Source organism: Euprymna scolopes, chromosome 18, assembly GCF_053919585.1.
Source record: "Euprymna scolopes isolate OS-2025 chromosome 18, ASM5391958v1, whole genome shotgun sequence".
Taxonomy (NCBI): Eukaryota; Metazoa; Mollusca; class Cephalopoda; order Sepiida; family Sepiolidae; genus Euprymna; species Euprymna scolopes.
In genome coordinates, this window is record NC_136499.1 from 17,771,949 (window position 1) to 17,793,474 (window position 21,526).

Below are 21,526 nucleotides of genomic sequence, written 5' to 3' on the forward strand. Positions count from 1 at the left end.
TTTACATTCTCTTTTTTGACGTTACTCCTTTAAATGTCTTTTAAATATACTCAGTATTCTTGCTTGGTTGTTCATTCAGACGTCATCCTCTACAATCAGCGACCTCCAACGTAACAGCCTCTACGAAATATCGGACATGCAATCTACAGATCGGTAACATCAACCACTATATAGGTGGTAGAAATAAAAAAGCGAAGGAACTGATTTGCTTTGTCACAGCTTCTGGTAGCAGACACACCGGAAGTTAGGAAGTACGTTAGCTAGCTATTAACATTCCTTTTTATAACTTTTTAGTAAGGAAAATAACTGCACTCAAATCAGATGAACATCACATCCTTTTTTCCTCCGGAATCTTGGTTGTTGCCATCTGATCAACTACGATGATAGAGCTTAGTTTGGACACGGTCAATTGAAAGAAAATCTAAGGAGATACATAAACCTTTTTCCATTGATTTTTTTTTTTTTTTTTTTTTTTTTAAATCCTAGCCTGAATGCCCGGTGTTACCCGGGTGTTTGAAGGTGTGTGTTGAGCAAAAAAAAATTGTAGTAAGCAGGGCAGGCTCGAACTCGTACCTCAAAGAAAGAAAAGAGCATAAAAAAAAAAATGTGACGTCTTTGCCGTTGTGTCCATCGCCCCACTGGAAGTGGCAAAGGTTTAAATTAAGGCTAGTCAATCGAAAAGAGGGGATGACTTTTGAAAATATTGGCAAAAAAAGCGACCCCTCCCTGTAGAAAAGTGCCCAGTTAAGGGTGAAGGAATTAATGTCTTTAACCAATTTTTTTTTATATTTGTCTTCGGAAGGGTCGAGCTTCAAAACGATACCGATCTTGTGAAAATCCGTCGCCACTGTCAAAAATTTTAGGCAGATGTACAAACATACATACATTTAAACAGATTTATATTAAAGATTTCAACTGCACTCAAATCAGATGGGAATCACATCCTTTTTTCCCCCCTGGAATTGTATTAAATATCTTGGTTGTTGCCATCTGATCAATTACGATGATAGAGCTTAGTTTGGACACAGAGTCAATTGAAAGAAAATCTAAGGAGACACATAAACCTTTTTGCCATTGATTTTTTTTTTTATTTTTTTTAAATATTTTATTTTGTGAATTCTTCGACTCACCATTCTTTCTCTTCCACACAGTTATTTGCTTGGATGTATAAAGCCCGTTCGGGTTGCACCACCTGAAACATCTGCAAGAAAAAGAAAAAAATATGGAAAAAAAAAAAGAAATTTTTTAATAAAAACTAATTTGTTTTTAAATTTAAATTAAAAATTTATAAATATTAATAAATAATAAAATAAAAGTGAATTTTTCTTTTGAATAAATTTACAAAGTAAAAAAAAATATATAAAATAAGTAAAAAATTAATTATTTTTTTATACAAAGAGGTTACCACATATCAAGTCCCAGAGGCCACACAAGGATAAGGATTAATATGTGTATTTTTGTCATTTGGACACTAGCATAATAAAATTTGCGAGGACGGTTCAATAAGAAATTGTTTACATTGGATTTGAAGATGACAATATTGTAGTTAACTGAAAAGCAGACCAACGGAACAGAGTTCCACAGGTGGGTAGTTCTAGGAAAAAAGCTTTGTTGATGGAATCCGCATTTAGGTTTAGGCATTGATAGAGTGAGGAAATTTATTGATAGTGATTTTGGCTAGATGAGTGTTTTCTGTGAAAGATTGGTAAGTGGGGAAGTATGGATTGGAGCTCAGTCGAACACTTGCTATGAAAACAGCAATAGAGCAGAGACAGGCTTGCAACATCTCTTCTGTGGGAAAGAGGTTGAAGAGGTGAGAAAGAGGCATCACCTACTAAATTACGAAGTTGGTTTTGAACTCTGCCAAGGGGGCTTCGGTGATAAAGAAAATATTAAAATGTTTCGATTCAGAAAAAAAAAGAACATACAGAATGTGGTTAAAAGTAAAGAACCTTACTTCATGTATCGTGCGGCTCGTGTTAGGAAAGAAAAAAAAGAGAAAATAAAAATGGCCGCCCCTGGTATTTATGGACTGAAAATCACGTGTTTGTTTTAATAATTTTTAAATAGAAAAGTAGGCTTTTAATATCAATGTCAGAATGAGAAAAAACTCGACTTTATATATATACTAGCAGGGGTACCCGGCATTGCCCGAGTGTTTCGAGGTGTGTGTGGTTTTGGGTAAATCAAAACAAAAGAATAATAAAAAATCGTTGCCCAGGTGTTTGTGTCGGGAAGGGGGGGGGTAAAAAAGTTTTGGTAAGTAAGTAGGAAAGATTGAACCCAAAGCCTTGAGGCGAAGTTAGAAAGTAAAGTGTGAAAAAAAACAAAAACGTGCGACGTTAACTGATCGGCCACCAAGAAATAGTAATGGAAACATGTTTGAATTAATTTAAGTATTAAGAATTGGCAGGTGCCCGTACTTAATGACTTAATGAGGTCAACTTTCACTGCGGGGCAGTATTTTATTTATTGCGGGGCAGTTTTTGTTTTTTCTTTTTGTTTCCCCAAGATGTTGTGGGGGGGGGGGGAAACCAGCTCCCCATAAAAAGAGGATTGTCCAAATTGAATAGCAATTGTCTGATATAAGGAGAAACTCTGCATTGATCAAAGCTGATTGTTTTTGGACGTTCCGCTAGCTTCGAATTAGTTTCGGTTTTATACGGAAAAGCCGAATCCACACGTGGCGATCCAAAAACGTGGAATATTTAGCTTTACAAAGTTCTGAACTCGTAAATAATATCATTTAGACAGCATATAAAAAGTTTTAAGAAGGAGTGAGCCGACCGATCGCTTCCCGGAAAAAAGCCTTTTGCGGATATACACACATACATTTTCACTTTTATATATATATATATATATATATATATATATATATATATATATAAATATATATATATTTATTTATTACCGTTTTATCTGCTTAGACATGTTTCAGTTACTGAATTGTATCAACGACCCAAACTGATTAGTTCCGCATGAACTAAGCAGATAAAACGGCAATAAAAATATATTTGCTCTACAATAGTATTGAGCACTTTCTTCAGGTTTTACTAATTACCATTTTTGATTATATATATATATATATATATATAAAGTGCAGACCTTATATGAACTAAAAAAAAAAAAAATTACACAAACTCACATATTTCATTTTGAATGATTCTTCCTGAAGTTTTTCAACTGCCCAGATATTATGAATCGGAATCTGGCAAAGAATTTCATCTCCTGAAGTAAAAAATAATCAAGAAATAATTAAAAAAAAAAAAAAAAAAAATCAAGAAATCATCAAAACAGAAATTTTTTTCTCAATCAAAATGAATTCTTTTCATTTCAAAACTAAAAAAACACAATCGGAAGAGCAGTGAAAGTACCGAATGCTTCATTCTAATATAAATAAAGGAAAGATTTATTTGAAGATAAAAAAAGGATGGGGCAGAGGTATTATTGTTTTTTGTATTTTTTTTTCATGGTGTCCTATACAGAAGATTCTACTTTTCAAACAGTGTACGCTTTTAGCGTCCTAAATTCCTGTTTTCAAATTACTTCATTCTCTACAATTATTAGATTTATATTTAAATAATTAATAATTATACTTCTTCTGAATACATACATCTTCCCTGTCCTAGGTTAGTGTATTAACTCCTTTAAATTAAAATTATTCTCTGTCATTTTGTAAATATCTTTCCTGTCATCCTCACAGTGTAAGAGAAATCCTTCCAGATAGAGACAATTTTTATTTTTGTCTCAATTCATAAGATAACTTTTTGGGAACAGCTGGATTTTATCTACATTAAAAACTGACCCCAGAAATTTATAAAATAATAATTTTTTTGTTAATTATAAAAACAATGCTAAAAGAAACCCAGAAAAACAAAATCTTATGTTTTTATATATAGGGGCATGATGTGTTGTTTATGAAAATGTTTTGTAAAAAAAAAGTGCAAAAGAAATTTTTTTTTTTTTTTTAATTTTTATACACCCTCCCTTTTTATCTTAAAATATTTCTTTTTATGTAGACACAATATCTGCGATTGTTTATTATAAGAAAAAAAAAAATAAATAAAAACGCATTTATTTATTAAAATTTTTCGTAAAAAATGGTACAAATAAATATTTAATACCCCCCCTTTTGTTTTTCTCAAAACAAATCTTTCCTTACATTTAAAATTGAAAAGCCAAATGCCTCACGCTTATTATCCGTTTGTTAACAGTGTGCAAAAGTCGACTCAGAAGAAAGCAGTGTATACCCAAATTTGGCATTTTCGTATTGGATGTTTTTCTGGAATTTTTTTAACCATAATCGACCCTTATGTTTTCTAGTCATTCAATGATGTGCACCTCTGCAAAATTCTTAATAACTTTGACTCCTCTCTTGGCGCTATCCATATTTTGGCTGTGATGGCCCTTTTTTGTTTGGGGATAATCTGGGGATTGTTTTAATACACATTATCTTTGAGATAACCCCACTAATAAAAATCAAAGTGGGTGAGGAGAGAGGCAATAAGAGTAAAGTTCATTCAGGATCACACCTACTGATGAGATGACCACCAAAGTGTCCCACATATCAGTGCTTACACACTTATGTTATCGTGATAATTTTTAAAATAGTAATTTCAAGTTAAATTCAAATTTTATATCCTTTTTTTTATTAAATTGTTAGGTGAAAGTACATAATTACAAAAACACCCTCTCCTCTCCATGTTAAGATTAGCTTTCTAAATAATTTTATTATTTCAGCACGCTAACATAAGTGCAGAAGTACCCACATATCATTAAACAGTGATAAGACAAAGACTGTTGGATATCCATGCCTGAAACTTAGTAGACAAGTCAGGCATAAAGTGATGTTTATTTGTACCAAATATGGTTTACAGGGTTCGTACAGATTTTCAATATCCATTTTCAAAAACGTTTCAAAGTTTTTCAATGCCTTCTCCAGACAAAATTCAAGTTTTCAACACAAAATTTGAGGTTTGTTTAACAATCAACAATCATTCGAAAAAGTGGTCAAAATCAAATATACAACAAATAAATATTACCATAGCCAATCAAAGTTACTTTGCAACCCCCCTGCATCATTTTTTTTTGGTGTTTTTACATAGTTTTAAATGCTTATTTCATCTTAAATATTAACTCTCTTTATAGCTTTTAATTTCAAACTAAGATGGCTGCTGTCATGTCTATCATTTTTTAGTCCCGTCCGTGCAAGGAAAGTATTTTATTTTTAGAGAGACAGAGGTAGTTTTGCCACTACCCCCCCACCAAATTAAATTATAAATGAGAACAAAAATAGATGGAGATTTGAATCTTTATCATGAAACTACCTGAAACACAAAGGGACATAAGTCAGGTATCCACAATGCTATGCAATTTCAGAACAACGTATTTCAAATTTATTGTCAATATTTTAATGCTATTTTTATTAATGCTTAAAAAGTAATTTAATAGTATTTTATTTATTTCTAATATTTTGACACAAATTTTTACTGGACATAAATATAATTTTCAAGGCCTTTTCAAGAGATTTTCCATTTTTCGAGGTCATAATAGAAACAAGGCCTTTTCAAGGCAAAAGAAAAATTCAAGGACATTTCAAGTCTGTACAAACTCTGGCTTAATTTCATAAAATATTGTGAATTTTATGAACAATTTTAGAGTCAGCATTTTTGGGTGGTTCACTCAACGTCACTGTAACATAAAGCCTGTGTTTAAAGCCGGGAAGACAAAAGATAATATTGTTTGGCAAAGGCACAAGAACAGATGACAGAAATTCATGGATAAACATTAAAAACATCCTTGTAATTCACCTGAAAACTCAAGCAAAAATCAAAAGAGTTCAAGCAAGATGATACAGATGCAGCTCAACTTATCTGCAACATGATAAAGACGATTGGTAGCAGAACACCTTGATTTGGACAATTATTCAATGAGGGTCTATTCATGAAGTCAAAACTAATTATCTTCACAGTTGGATAAAGATGTGATTGATTGCTTGTTTTGTCTTACGGCATATCAACCCTTTTGGAGCTATTTCATGACAACTTCATTTATAGGACCCCATTTTATTTTTTTACAAGGAGGTCACCACTAATTAAGGCCTGGAGACCACTCGAGAATAAGGGTTAATGAGTGTACAATGGTTACCAGGACAACAGTGTAGTAATTGTTAGTGGTGGAAATTGGCTATAATTTCATTATTTAAGGATACAGCTCAACAAAAACTTGAAGACAATCATGTTGTAGTTAGCTGGAAAGCAGGCCAGTGGGACAGAGTTCCACAGATGGACAGTTCTAGGAAAAAGGCTTTGTTCATGGAATTTGCGTTTAGATTTAAGTATAGATAGGAAGTGGAGGAAATTGTTGATAGTGGTTGTAGCTAAACGAGTGTTTTTTTTTTTCTTTGTGGAAGTTTGGCAGATATCAAGAGTTGTTATTTATGGCCAACAGGTGATCCATTATGTTTTACTCCTTTGAACAAGTTATTCTACATCCCTAGCTGCCAAGATGGGTTCGGTGTAGATTAAATTTGTCAGAATTAAAAAGAACATTAAGTATAATTAACTTCTAAGTTCGGTAACAAGATAGATATCAGACTGATTGGTTTAGTCACGTGACTGAAAGAACTTAAAATTCAATTAAAATGTTAGTGGGGACATAATGTTAGATTCAAGTAGATATAGCAACTTAAACTTGTTGAACATAGCAAGAAAAAAAAAAATGCTAGTTAAATCTTTGTCACAGATTTTTGTGATCGAGTCAGTTGTCATCAACTTTATAATAACAGTCTTAAATTGCTTTATACCAGGCATAACAATTTTGAAATTTAATAGCTACAACTGTGATCCACTTACGATTCCATAGGTGAACCAAGCAGTTAGAGGTTTTTGAGTCCAGGTGTAAGGACACTTGGACTGTAACAACGTGTGTGGTCAAACCAGCTAAATCTTAATAACAACCGAATTCTGATAGATATTATTTCTGATAGATATATATTTGCAAACATACCTGTATACATATTACTAGAGTGGAGGGGGGGGCTTTGCCTAATCATAAAATATATTTAAATTTTAATTTGTTTAAATTTTGTATATTTTATCATAGCATCACAATTTCAAAAGTAAAAAAAAAGTATTTGAGTACCATCAGCTAAAATCGAAACCGAAAGCAAAACTGTAGCATTCAAAGCTGGTGATGTTACCACTGTACCAACGTGATACACATAGAAACTGATTAAAAATTAAAAATAAACTAAGATGAATGTACAAAATGTATAACAATTTTTTTTCAATTCAAACTCATTACTGACCCCTTAATTGGCTAAAGACCCATAAAAAAAAATGGTCTGTAAAAAATCCAATCATTTGAGGCCCATAGCGCCACTCTGCGACTTTTAGTTCCAGTTAGAGCTTGAAAATATGGAGACAGACAGAGATATAGCCTTTTATATATTAGATTTTATTGTTCAATTTGATTATTATTATTCATTGCTAGATTAATTTCCTACCAAGATGTTCATGTCTTCATTGTTATTATGACATTTTTTAAATTGATGAACAGATTTACAAAACAGAAAACATCGGCTTGTTTAATTGTAAATGTTATGGAAAAAGAAAATATCTGTAAAAGATATTGTATTGCTTTTTGGTTATTTGTGCATCAATACACACATGTAAGATAAAAATAGAAGAATGTGCCAAAACCAAAATGTAGATTCCATGAACAACGCTTCTTTCTCAGAAGTGCATGCCTGTGGAACGCTGTTCCGTTTGCCTGTTTCCCACCTGACTACAACCTGGATGTCTTCAAGCCCAACATATACAAATTCTTGATGAACCGCCCCTTAAGTAAGACACTTTATCAAATCTCAACACTAACATACTGTACACGCAATAACCCTTATCCCCGAGTGGCTTCCGGACCTTGATAAGTGGTGACCACCTTGTAAAAAAAAAAAAAAAAAAAAAATGAAAACTTGCTTACCTTTTTCTCTGGAATAAAAAAGACTTTGATTGGTTAAGCATAAGTACCGTCTTTTGAAATTCTTCAATCCAAACATTCCTCTGCCTTGGGCACGCTTGATCATCATTCTAAACAATGAGAATTAGAAAGGAAAAAGTTTGACCGACTTGAGAAGAAAAAAAAAAAAAAAAGCGCAATGGAGTTAACTCAAAGTTAGTTTTGGTTTAATCATTTCTTTTTTTTTTAGTATTCCTTTTACAAGATTCACACAAGGCATCAAATCTGAGGTAAATATAATAAATAACAAACCAAGCATGCGGGATCCCCTTCCAGGAGTGAAAAATTTACTTTCACCATGACTGGAGGGGAGAGCAATTAGTTATCCCGTAAAATCTGTTTTGGCAAAAATTTACTTTCACCATGACTAAAGTTTGTGCAAAATTTAAAAATATGGTTATTGAGAAAGTGCGAACAAACGAACAGTAGTGAATTACTAAGTCCACACCTTTATTTGTCGGGAAACTAAAAATATTACAAAGAACCGAAATTTTTCCTTTTACTTTGTGTGATAATGTTAAATGCTGTATTGCACTGAAAAAATGTTTCAGTTGTTGTCCAAAATCCTCCCTGCATTAAAATACAAAAATAAACAAAAGTCTGCATGGTATACACATTCATGACAAAACAAATATCATATTCCAAAAATTATGTAATCGTGTAATTTGATTTTTAAATAAGAAAATTACATTTGATGAGCAAGAAGAGTGGTTGTCTTTTTGAAAAAAATCTTTAAAAAAAAAAATAAATAAATAAATAGAAGTCAATAATTCAAACTTGTGAAATTTATGTTGTAGTGCCTACAAATTCCCATTAATTGCTTATAGATGATTTTCTTTATAAAAATAAAACTACTTGATCAATTTCCCTAATTTTTGGAAACAATATTTTGCTTAATTTATTTATTGTGAACTATTATTCTCATCTTCATTAATTGTTGTTTCACAAGGTTTCGGCCAACTATTCCTCTAGCCTTCGTTAGGTGGTAACCACGATGGGATAGGAACTGCTAGGTAACATACAAATATCCGTGCATGAGGTCGCCAAGCTAATCAAGAACCTAGATTCCAGTAAAGCAACTGGCCCTAATGGCATCCCAATTATAGTGTTAAAAAAGCTTCAACCAGAACTTGCTCCCATACTTACAAAACTATTTAAGCGCTGCCTTAAGGAGAAGTGCTTTCCGACTCCCTGGAAGACCTCATCAGTTTGCCCTGTATTTAAGAATTCAGGTGATAAGTCATCTCCCTCTCAGTACAGACCAATAAGTCTCCTGTGTGTTATGAGTAAGTTGCTGGAATCCATATTAAATAGAGAAATAGTCAACCACCTCAGCAGGAACAACCTTCTTAGTGACACACAATATGGTTTCCGCTCTGCAAGATCTACTGCAGATGTGCTGACGGTTATATCCCACAGGATTAGTGAATCTCTTGACAAAGGCTTCCTTTCTAGGGCAATTGCTCTCGACATATCAAAGGCCTTCGACAAGGTATGGCATAAGGGTCTACTTCACAAGATTTCCAGCTACGGTATAACTGGAAATGTTTTCTCAATCATTAAATCATTTCTCTCCGATAGGCTCATAAGAGTAGTGGTAGATGGACAAAAATCGGAGGCCTGCAATATAAATGCTGGAGTCCCTCAGGGGTCAATCCTGGGCCCAACTCTCTTCCTGATCTACATCAATGACCTCCCTAAACACATACTTAAATCATTCGTTGACATCTATGCTGATGACATGACCATCTACGGCAACACATCAAAGGCTGTAAATGATGAAGTTCTCTCCACACTAACGTAATGTACTTGCAATAACCTTTATCCCTGAGTGGCTTCCGGGCCTTGATAAGTGGTGATCACTAAAAAAAAAAAAAAAAACTGAATCTCCTAACTGCATCCTCAGCAATTACTTCCTTCCATAGTTGTCGTCTTACTATGTTTTGGCCAAGCAAGCCTCTGGCCAGCTTTGGGTAGGATTGAAACTGCTATCTTCAGACAAGGCTCACCTGGAACCGTAGAGATTCAACGTCTCTATCCACTGCGCCATGAAGGGCGATCAAGGTTGGATTTTTTGATCTTATAAATCCACGTTTATTTATTATATGATCTTCCACGGTCGGGTCCGTACCGAATGATATACATATTATTTTAATTGGAATTCATTATTGAAATGAGTATTATTAATTTATTTATTGCGGACTATTATTCTCATCTTTATTAATTGTTGTTTCACAACGTTTCGGTCAATTATTCCTCTGGCCTTCGTCAGGTGGTAACCGCTTCGGGGTAGGAACTCTGAATCTCCTAATTGCATCCTCAGCAATTACTGCCTTCCATAGTTGTCGTCTTACCATGTTTTGGCCAAGTAAACTTCTGGCCAGCTTTGGGTAGGATTGAAACCGCTATCTTCAGACAAGGCTCACCTGGAAAACATGGTGAGACGACAACTATGGAAGGCAGTAACTTTAACTTTGGTTATTTTTCATCTGACAAGCTGCACAATATAATTTGGTAAAGTCTCCAGCCATTTTTTTTATTGTTACATCAGAGATTTCTTTTCAAATATTAATTTCTCACCAAGACCCAAGTTTCTTTTTATTTTTTTATAGCATATCAACTAGTGTTGGGACCATTAATCGAAATCAGTATCGAAACTGAAAAAAATTATGCCTATATACAGATGCCAAAAACGATTCTTTTTTTTTTTTTTTTTTTTTTTTTTTTTTTTAAATTTTACATTTCTGGTAGTAATAATAAATATTTATTGATTTTAAACTCCTAACAAAACTAAAATCTATAGATTGAACCCAAGAAGATTATTTTTATGTTACCGAAAATATATGCACATATTACACGGGTTTTTGCAATAATCTGGGAAAAAAACGTTCAATAAAAGCAACTCTATAACTAAATATTTAGAGATTTTAAAATAATTGGAATCGGTAATTATTTCAGAATCAGGCTAAAATATTGGAATCATTCCATCATTAATATCAGCACTTTTCAGGTTATTTAATGCTGGATCCAGTTTTTTTTTTATTTTGATAAGAGATATGCTTCAAGTTCTTAATATCTCCAAATATTTATACGTAATGTTCATTTCTAATAACTTATTCAGGATTCATTAAATGTCAGTTTATGTGCACCTCATTGAATATAGTTTCATGTCATACACAAAACTCGTTCTGTCTAAACCATAGACGGAACCCTAACGTCAATTCTAACTTCAGGTAAGGAATGGACCTGCAAGTAATGACAACTTCACTATCCAAACCTCTCAAAATGGAGCATCTTCCCTCAGCGCCAAAGTGAACAGAGTGTAGACAATTTCTGAAATGACCTTTTTTCTGATAACTACAGTATGTTGCTAATCCGGGTTTTGCCTTCTCTCTTTGAGAAGGAATTATTTTACTGCTAATCACCTGAGGCGCTTCTTGTGGGGAATGCTGATGGGACTACTTAAGCATTTTTTGCAGGCTAGAGTGTTCCTTCTGGCTCTTTGATCCCACTTTCTGACCCTTGTGTCATATCTTCCTGCCATGAGAGGGAGATAAAAGCATCGTGGAACTCTGTTCTGTCTGCCTGCTTCCCACCTGACTACAACCGAGATGTCTTCAAGTCCAATGTAAACAAATTCCTGATGAACTGCCCCCTTAAGTAGACACTTTATTAAATCTCCACACTAACGTACTGTACATGCAATAACCCTTATCCCTGAGTGGCTTCCGGGCCTTGATAAGTGGTGACCACCTTGTAAAAAAAAAAAAAAAAAAAAAATCTAAAATGGAGTTTAATATTCATAATCAAGACAGCTAAAGCGAAAAGGTCTTGTTTACTATTTAACCTACAGCCAATTTGGCCAAGAAAGAGAGATGGCTATATATGTTTTACCGAGGGTATTAGTGCCAAAGTGAGGATTCTTACCCTTCTTTGAGAATGGTTGGCGCTTCAATGTCTTGCACTGATACTCTGGAACCAGATGAAATGACATCAAGGAACTAGAAAAAAAAAAAAAAAAAAAAAAAAAAAAACAATGACAAATATAAAGTTGTTTTATGTCTAAAATAAAATCAGGAAAAAATTTTTTACAAAGTTTTCTTCTATAAGGATTTATGCCATTGAGCGTTTCAGGAAAAATTATTTTTCATATAAAAATAATGCAGTATTAGTTGGTTTTCTAACATGTTCGAATTTATGAAATAAGGCTCTCAAATAATGCGACTAACTCTGATTCAGTTTTTGCACCAATCACAGACAGTATCGAAATCAGATCTGATGTTATCATCAACAAGATCGCACATACAATTTATCTCTTTTAGGAGCCACCACCCTTGGACTTAAAAACATCAACAAATTTAAAAAAAAAACAAAAATTTAAAAAAAAAAAAAAAAAAAAAAAAAAAAAAAAAAAAGGAAAAATAAACATTTACAGTTTTCTTCTATGATAAGGGTGAATGCCATCTAAAAGAAAAAAAAAATGAATAAATAAAAAATGATTTCTCATTTAATAAAAAAACATACAGCATTACTCCGTTTAAAAAATCTTAATTTAACTTTATAAAATAAGGTTTTCAAACTTTTATTTTAATGTTTTTATTCTGTTACAATAAGATTTTAAAATATTTAGATCAAAACGGTTTTTAATTTTGAGGAGGAATTTTTATTTTATTATTTAATGGGTAAAAAACAGGAAGAGAAAAATAAAAACAAAAAAAAAAATACATTTCCATTTCAATATTAATGAAAAAAAAATACATTTCCATTTCAACATTAATAATAAAAAAAAAAAATACATTTCCATTTCAACAATAAAAAAAAAAAAGCAGAAAGCAAATCTTTCCGCAATTTCATAACTTTTGATTTTGTTTATCTGTCACCCCATTACATTAACAATGTTTCTAACAAAAGGGGAAGAATTGCCGTTTTCTGCATTGACTGTTGTTTTGTACATGGAGATTTTTAATCTGTTCATAGGTTTTATCATTCAACCATCAATCTATCCATTTCATTAACCTTTGTCTTTGAATGTTTTTAGCATGGATAAGTCGTGACTCATTAATACAAAAAAAAAAGAAAAAGAAAAGTTTTCTAATAAAATTTTTAAAAATTATCGTTCCAGTTTTTCTCCCTCATTTTCTTAGACATAACTTTCAATAAATAAAACTATTTTTTTTTTTAGATCTCTCATGTGAAAACTCCTAATACTCTTCATTCTTTATACTCAATCAAGCAAAAACTATTTTAAAAACTATTTAATTTGACATTCGTTTGCAAATTATTTAGACAGTGAAACGAAAAACTAAAAAAAAGGACGCCAATATTACCATATTCAGTTTGACATCAGTTTTGTACACTAGCATGCATTGGATAGCTTTAAGAAGGTGGGCTCCCTCTACTGTGCTAGAAAATTATTCGCCACCATGGATGGTGTATTGTTGCCACACCGAGACTGGTGCATCCACTGCCAATCTTTTCTTCTCCCAAAAAAAAAAGAGTATCAAATCTAATAAGTCCACACTATCGTCTATGCTCCAACCTCTGTACCATCACTGCAATGTTGCATCGCTGCACCTGTTTTACAAGTATTTTAATGGAAGGTTCTTTGATGAAATCTTAGCACTTGCAGCCCCCTCCACCTTGATATACATACTCCTGACTAACTCAACAAGTACCAAAATCGCCCCCTTCACTGTTAAGGGCTCCTAGATATTAGAAAGCTTTCTACTCCAATAGTTTCTTCCATCAGACTGCCAGACTTTGGAATTTCCTTCCTATTCCTTACTTCTCTGAGTGTGTTAGTGCACAGAAGTTAAAATGTAATGTGAACAAACATCTCATTACTTAACTTCCAACAATCTCGTATTAGACATGATTCCAAATAGTAGTTCCTTACCTCCAAGTGGAAATACACCATCTTTGGGGTGGGGAAAAAAACTTCTAAAGTAATCTATTTCTGGCCAGGTCTTTATTTATCCTTCATGTCCATTTTTATCATTTCCTCCCATGGTGTCCTTTGATTTTCCCTTGTGAACTGAAACTGCTATCTCATACATCTATTAACTCAAGATTGCTCATTTAATCTTTAAACGTGATCATACAATCGAAGTCTACTCTTCTGCACACATCTCTCTCGACAGTGAGACAGTTTCAAACATTTCACGCACGCACACGTGCGCAAAATCTAAAACATATGAAAACATGGCAAAAAGATATGAAGAAAATCTTTGCGTCAAAAACGTAATTCATTTCACTTGATGTTTTAATCAATTATATGCTTTCTCCATATTTAGAAAAGCTAAGAAAAATATGTTTTTATATCGGAGACAACATCACAAACGCAGAAAGGTAATTGATAGGAGAAAGAAAAGAAAAAGAGATGACAACATCTTAAATGGGTTTTAAGGTTCTTTTATTTGACACTCTTCGATTTTTTTTAATTTGTCGATCTATATAAAAGAAGGAGTGAAATATTTTTTATATTTTCAAATCTATTTTTTAACCAGTGAGACATTTATTTTTTAATAATAATATTTATCCTGATGAAAATTGCTTATCTTTGAAAATTCATGGATTAAAATTTTTCATTATCATAATTCCTTGGTTGAATTTGATGGATCAATAAACATTGTATTTTATTAATTTTCGTTTTGTATTTTTCTATTTCTTTAATTACTCTATTTAGTATAAGATTTCCCTAACTTTTTCAGGCTGGCGCCGCTTGGTCTCTAGAATAGACTGCTAGCACCTCCTACTCCATAAACACATGGAAACATTTTTTTTTTTAAATAAAAGCAACAATATTATTAAAAAAAAAATATATATATAAAAAAAAAAAATTTTAAACAATGATATAGTACAGAAGCTCGACTATTAAAAAGGAACCGACAATTGCTTTTATCAGAACCAGGTCAGTTCCGGTTGGATGTAATTAAAAGATGAGAACTACAAGATTAGGAACAGGCGTAGGAACACAATATCTAAAGAAGCTGCAGTAGGAGTGTTGATTTCTTTTGAAGTTCATCAACACCATATGGAAATAAATTTTGTGCAATTTATATATATATATATATATATATATATATATATTTATATATATATATATATATATGTACGTACGACATAATCACGTTGACACACGGTTCTCGTCAGATTACCAAAGTTAAGCAACATTGAGCCTCGCTAGTACCAGATGGGTGACCATTTAGGAATTCCAGATGCTTTATGTGCTTTCCGCTTATCTCGGCATTGTTTCCAGTCATCCTGAACCTCCACTTGCCACTGGTATTCAACAATGTCGACTCAGGAGAGGTGTGGTTGGAGATTGCGCAAGTCCTACCACAAAAATTTCACGCGTAGGCACCCTTACAGTGGGTATCCATAGTCTGTCAAGACTGAAGGAAGCCTTTTGTATGTATAAAATATATATATATATATATATACACACACACACACACATTCTTACAAAACACACACGCACAATATATATATAATCCGCATACACATACTTTCATGTGTATTCTTTAACATAAAAAAGTTTTCCTATTTTCTATATGTGTGTGTGTGTGTGTGTGTGTGTGTGTGTGTGTGTGTGTATATATATTGTAGTTAACCCTCCACCCACCCTTTTTTGCATTACTGCCTCCCCCATATCAAAGCACCGCCCACCAAGGCAGCAGTACCACCCACTTTGGGAAACCTTGATATCATACATTGAGCTTTTGATTATCTTGATAGGTTTCAATTATAAAGATGTTTACTTTTATAATTCTAATTACATAGTTTTTACGTAAGTGTAAAACGTGTTACCTTTTTGACTTGGTCTACATGTTGCTCATCTGACAACGCTTGAAACAATGGCACCATATAATCTTCCTTTAAACCAAATGAATGCTGTTGGAAAAAAAAAAAAAAAAATGCAACACATAAAACATGCAATACATGGTGTATCCATATACGTTTTACAAATAAAATATTTTTTTATTAATAGACATTTTCGTACTACATAATTTATCTTAACTGTACTTTCTAGTAAAGTAGTTCAATCTGAGAATTCCAACCTATTTTCAATAATTGAGATGCTTTATTGCTTTTAATGTAATCACTTTTCCTTATACACTTGAAAATTTAAATATTATTTATTCTAATAATCAGTTACTGGTTTCTTCTCAATATTAAGTATCTATATATTAATACGATAGCGTGCGTGTTATTTTGTGTGTCACGCTTACATTTTTTTTCTTCGGAATGACTGTCATTTGTTATGACCTTCATTTCTTGTAATAAATAATTTTACCAAGAATTTTTTATAAGTCTTGGTTTCAGTTTTGATTATAGCTGATGGCATTCAAATAATCTATTTTTTTAATAAATAATTTTACCAAGAATTCTTCCTAAGTCTTGGTTTCGGTTATAGTTGAAGGAACTCAAGTTATATGTTTTTTTTTTCTTCGTAAGTTTTGGTTTCAGTTTTCATTCAAGCTGATGCACCTATTTTTTTTTATTTTTGAAATCATAACTTTATAATATATAAGAATCGATAGAAAATTGACTTTATAATAATATATACAAAATCTGCATAAATTAAAATATCATATTTAAGCATATTTTACGACCGGGCTATGCCGGACATCCTTGCTAGCTTAGATAAATACTTTTGCAGTTTTAACAAAAGAGCTACAATAATATCAAGGCATCTCTATTTATGTTGAACATCCACAGAATGCCAGCATCAATATATTACATATGAAAGAGTCCGCTGAAGAATTTCCACAGGTCCTGCTAGTAATATTGAATACTAGAAGGGTTACCTAGAACCGCCTGGGATAAAAAACAAAAGTAAAACTAAATAATCTGCTTACCACACTAGACCTATAAATAGGATGCCAAATAAATTCATTATTAACTTCATATATTAAAATTTATAATATATAATAGTATGTTTACTGCATAATTACTCTGAAAAAAGAATAAAATTCATATATGTTCATCAACTTTTCTGAGAATTGTTGTAACCCTCTTAAAAATTCTTGTGAAATTTGCTAAAATTCTATTTGTTCAATAAACTTATATAAATGAGTCTTGTAATAGTAAACCACTAATTTATTCCCTAAAGTGCAATATAACTCTTTGTGTGAACTGATTAACTCCTTATCATAATGTGTAGATTTTATCTTGAATGTATTGCATCTTGATTTCTATGTCACATGTACCCAATGTCCTATTATTTATAGAAAAGTTAGTATTTCACTTTCTACATAAAATAGCTTTATCCCGTCAAACTTATTTTTAGTCATTAAACAAAGTTTCATCGCAATAAAAAAAAAAATGTAGATACCATGGGATTGAATGGGTTTTAAGTTCATTTGGAGGCAAAAGCAGAGTAAAAGTATTATACCTGTTTCAGGTTTCAAACTCAAATTTAAATTCATTTGAGGGCAAAAGCAGGACTCAAACCCTCTATAAGCATGACAAACTAACGAATTCAGCCATAGAATTCTAAAATTCTTTCTTTCTTTTTTCTATATTTAAATTCAAATGTGAGTTAGCTGCTTATAAAAAGACAAAAGGAAATAAATAAAAACATGCGATACATGATTACTAATACTAATGAATCTTAAAAGAATTATAGATTATTAAATTTGTTTCTAATGTTATAAATCAGTGGAAGGACTTGTGTGTGAGGATAAGTCTCTCCCACCTTCCGACATGACTAATTAAATAAAAAAAAAAAATTCAATTAAGTATACAATTTGTATGTTTTAAAAACGGATCTATATTTGTCTTATATGACTAATAAAACAGACTTAATTATGTACTTTGTAGGAAAAAAAATCCTATTAATTATAAATGTACAGGAAAAAATTGCTTTATTTTATATATAAAATGATATTTAAATAGCAGTTGATTCCCTAATAAAATTTTTAATTGAATCAATTATTTTAATATTTTGAATAAACAAAATGAGATTTAAACTCATTAAAATATAACATATAACTTTTAATAAAATTTCATTAAAATTAAATTAAAATAAATTTTATTAAAATTTCATTAAAATTTTGAATAATAAACAAAATGAGATTTAAACTCATTATTAAAATATAACATAACTTTTAATAAAATTTTTGGTAAAGTTAAATATTTTATTTAACTTTTTTCATTTTTACTTCTGTTTTCTGTTTAGTGGAAGTCATACCTGTGTGTATAGAGAAAAGGTTAATTTACAATAGACAAACGAGAGAGGGTCTTGTAAGCTCTACAAAACCTTGTTTCATTTGTCGATATGTTACAATGTTACATCATTTTAACGCCCAGTTCCCTGCATTGTCATAGCCTTCTTATAATATTCCACATTTGAAATAATTATATTTAATTTAACCAACGTTTTTCAATAGGAAACACAAAACAAAACCATGGATTTCTACAAGCGAAAGAATGTTCTTCAGACTAAAAAACACTGATTTTATAATCCTTAAAAAAAAAGTTACTGTACACTTTTTTTTTTTTGTCTTTTTGGGATATTCTTTCAATAACCAAAGGGAATAGATTTGTACTTACAGTTCGAGAACTGACAAGATTACCGAGTCCCTGGATTGCCTTTGAGATTAGAGTTAAAGCACGATTTGTTGTGGCATCCTGAAAATTATAAAAAATAATTTTTTTATGATTAATATTGTTAAAAAAAAAAATTAAATGAATAAAACCAAACTGAAGATTAGTTTAATTGTGACACAGACTTAACTAGTTCCTTATGCGAATCATTTTATAATGTCTCACCAAAGAACCGTTCACTGTGCATGCGGCTATATGATGCAAAATATAGATAAAAAACAGTTTTCTGAGGAACAAACATTTGTCTCTGATGAGTTGTTTGCTTATTCAATGAAACACGTTAAAACATACTTCATAAAAATATGAATAAAATATTATGAATGTGAATTAAATACATCTTATGATTATGGAATGATAACTAATGATATATATGCTCTGAAAGTGAAAATTCATTGTTATTGAGCTTAATTGTTACAATTTGAAAACATAGAATATATACCTTAAAAGAATATATTTCTTAATAGCGCGCGCACACACACACACACACATATATATATATATACATATATATATATATATATATATATATATATATATATATATATATAGAGAGAGAGAGAGAGAGTTCGATTGCAATTTGAAAAATTTATGGAATATATAAAAGTATATATTTATAACACACACACACACATATATATATATATATATATATATATATATATATATATATATATATATATATATAAAGATTTTGATTACAATACACAATAATTCCATTTTCAATTTTTTTTAGTTCACACTATAAAGCTTTCATTTTATTTCAACACTTTACCACACATCAAATCATTTTTTTTTTTTTTTTACAGATTTTTATATTTTCCCTATTTTGCTTTTGAAAACCAATTTGCAAAATATGATCGCATGCTACTTGACTTTTAGCAAAACCCAATAAATCCATAAAGTTGTAACCTAATCGGAAAAGTCAGGTTTGAACCTCCTATATTATGTATATAAAAAAAATGTAAAAAACATTGCAACAAACAATTTATATACAAGATAACACGTTTAAAATGTTCAATGAAATGCAAATTTTATTGATTAAATTCGATTAAAGAAGAATTAGTTAAAGTTGATTTATAATATTGTGTTTGATATTTGAAAACATGTATGGTACATTAATGATAACTACATGTGCGTTTAAAAATAATTACACATTTGTTTAGAGAAAAAAAAAACATGCATATGTTTACACTGAATTCAACTGATAGAAATTGATTTGCCAATTGAAATAGTTCTTTTCATTTTTATATCAACTATTGAATTTTTATTGAAGAAAAACATGAAAAAAAAAAAATAGAAATGTACATTTAAACATTGTGTTAGAATTAACTATTAAAAAATGATAGTTGATTCTTGGAAAACAACTGTATAAAATTGACATTTTTTTATAGTTGACAACACACTTCAAAATACAAAATTTACACTATGTTTAGAATTCATGTTTAAAAAAAAATTTTTTTTTTAACTGTAACTTGTTAGATTAAAAAGAAATTATATAGATGAGAAAATATAAAAATAAAACGGAGTCTTATTTTTTCTGTTGAATTCAGTGTAAATACACGTGTGGTTATAATAATTATTATTATTATTGTTTGTTCTTACACAGGTCATCGTCAGAGATGACTCCCTGATAATAAATGGTAGTGTTCCCTGGAGGTTGAGTGACAAGTCTCCCCAGATCTTATGTACCCTCCACCTCTTCTGATAAACTTTACAAATGAATTTTCATTATCGCAACAGCCACTTACTATTGATTTCTCACCGACAACAACCAAAGGTCTTCATTATTATTTGTATTATTATTGTTTGTGCTCACTAGGGGTTCTCACACAGGTCATCATCAGAGATTAGTAACTGGTGGTGTTCTATGGAATCTGAGTAACAACAAGTCTCCCCAGATTTCAACTACTCTCAACCTCTTTCGATAACCTTTGTAAATAACTGTGCATCATCGCAACAGCTGTTTACAATTAATTTCTTGCTAGCAAAGACCATTGGTGTTTATTAAGGTTATTATTTGTATTATTATTATGCATGCACTCTTACGTATCAATAACATCAATATTAATACTGATGAAGAATGACATGATTTTCATTTATATTATTTAAAAAAAAAAAAAATTTTATATTTAAATTACTTAGTTTTATATTATTTATTTTCTTTTAAAATATTCTCAGGGCAGTAAACTCCATCCTTGTCAAAGACTAACTGACCAAAATGAGCATCAAGACACTTTCTCACCCTCCCTATAGTCCAGACGATGATCCCTGTGACTTTTGGTTATTTCCTAAGCTCAATGAAAACCTTAAAAACTGTCGTCATGAGACAAATGAGAAGAGGCTATCACCATCATCATCATATCTTATCGCAATAGAAATTAACCCATCGCATGGCGGTGCTGTTTGCCTCCTTAAGGTCTTGGTTTGAGCAATGAGGACCCAATCGGCAGTTTTCACTAAGGTGGTGCATCGTTTGTACCTCTCCACATGGACATAAAGGTGAGATGTCTAGGCCCCACTTGTGGAGATTGTCTTTTGTTTTGCCTTCTTTGGCTCTATTTAGAGTCACCCAGTTTTTTCTACCAAGGTTTGAACCCTGGGGATGTTTCTTTTGGGTCTGGTAGTGCTTCATTTTTATTCCTGCTGTTATAGTCTCGCCATCGTTCCATCCTATAGGAGGCAGCTTGCCTGGGATCGATTTCCTCTATATTGATGAAGCTACTGCGAGATTTTAGTCTTCGTCTCACTGATTGGTGGCCAAACCTTGAGTGCCTGTGGTCGTTAAGCTGTTTGTACCATTCTATTCTGGTGATGACATCTCGCCTGATACGTGGTGGTGGAATACCAGTTAGGCAGTATAGAGCTGGCAAGGGAGTTGGTCTTAGGGCACCAGTTA

General features: G+C 31.5%; 2 protein-coding genes across 2 annotated transcripts in view; one reads left to right on the forward strand and one right to left on the reverse strand.

The window, feature by feature from the left end:
• The window catches only part of LOC145297508 (ras GTPase-activating protein 3-like), a 471,570-nt gene that overhangs the window by 285,797 nt on the left and 164,247 nt on the right, over positions 1-21,526 (forward strand). The gene's annotated exons all lie outside the window — the stretch shown is intronic.
• The window catches only part of LOC145297899 (ras GTPase-activating protein 3-like), a 65,207-nt gene continuing 44,039 nt past the window's right edge, over positions 359-21,526 (reverse strand). Inside the window, exons 13-18 of the mRNA XM_080144235.1 lie at positions 18,577-18,654; positions 15,829-15,912; positions 11,947-12,020; positions 7,984-8,090; positions 3,146-3,228; positions 359-1,201 (exon numbers count right to left, since the gene is read on the reverse strand). Of these exons, the coding sequence (XP_080000361.1) occupies positions 1,127-1,201; positions 3,146-3,228; positions 7,984-8,090; positions 11,947-12,020; positions 15,829-15,912; positions 18,577-18,654 (501 nt within the window). The 3' untranslated portion in view covers positions 359-1,126. The remainder of the gene's footprint in view (positions 1,202-3,145; positions 3,229-7,983; positions 8,091-11,946; positions 12,021-15,828; positions 15,913-18,576; positions 18,655-21,526) is intronic.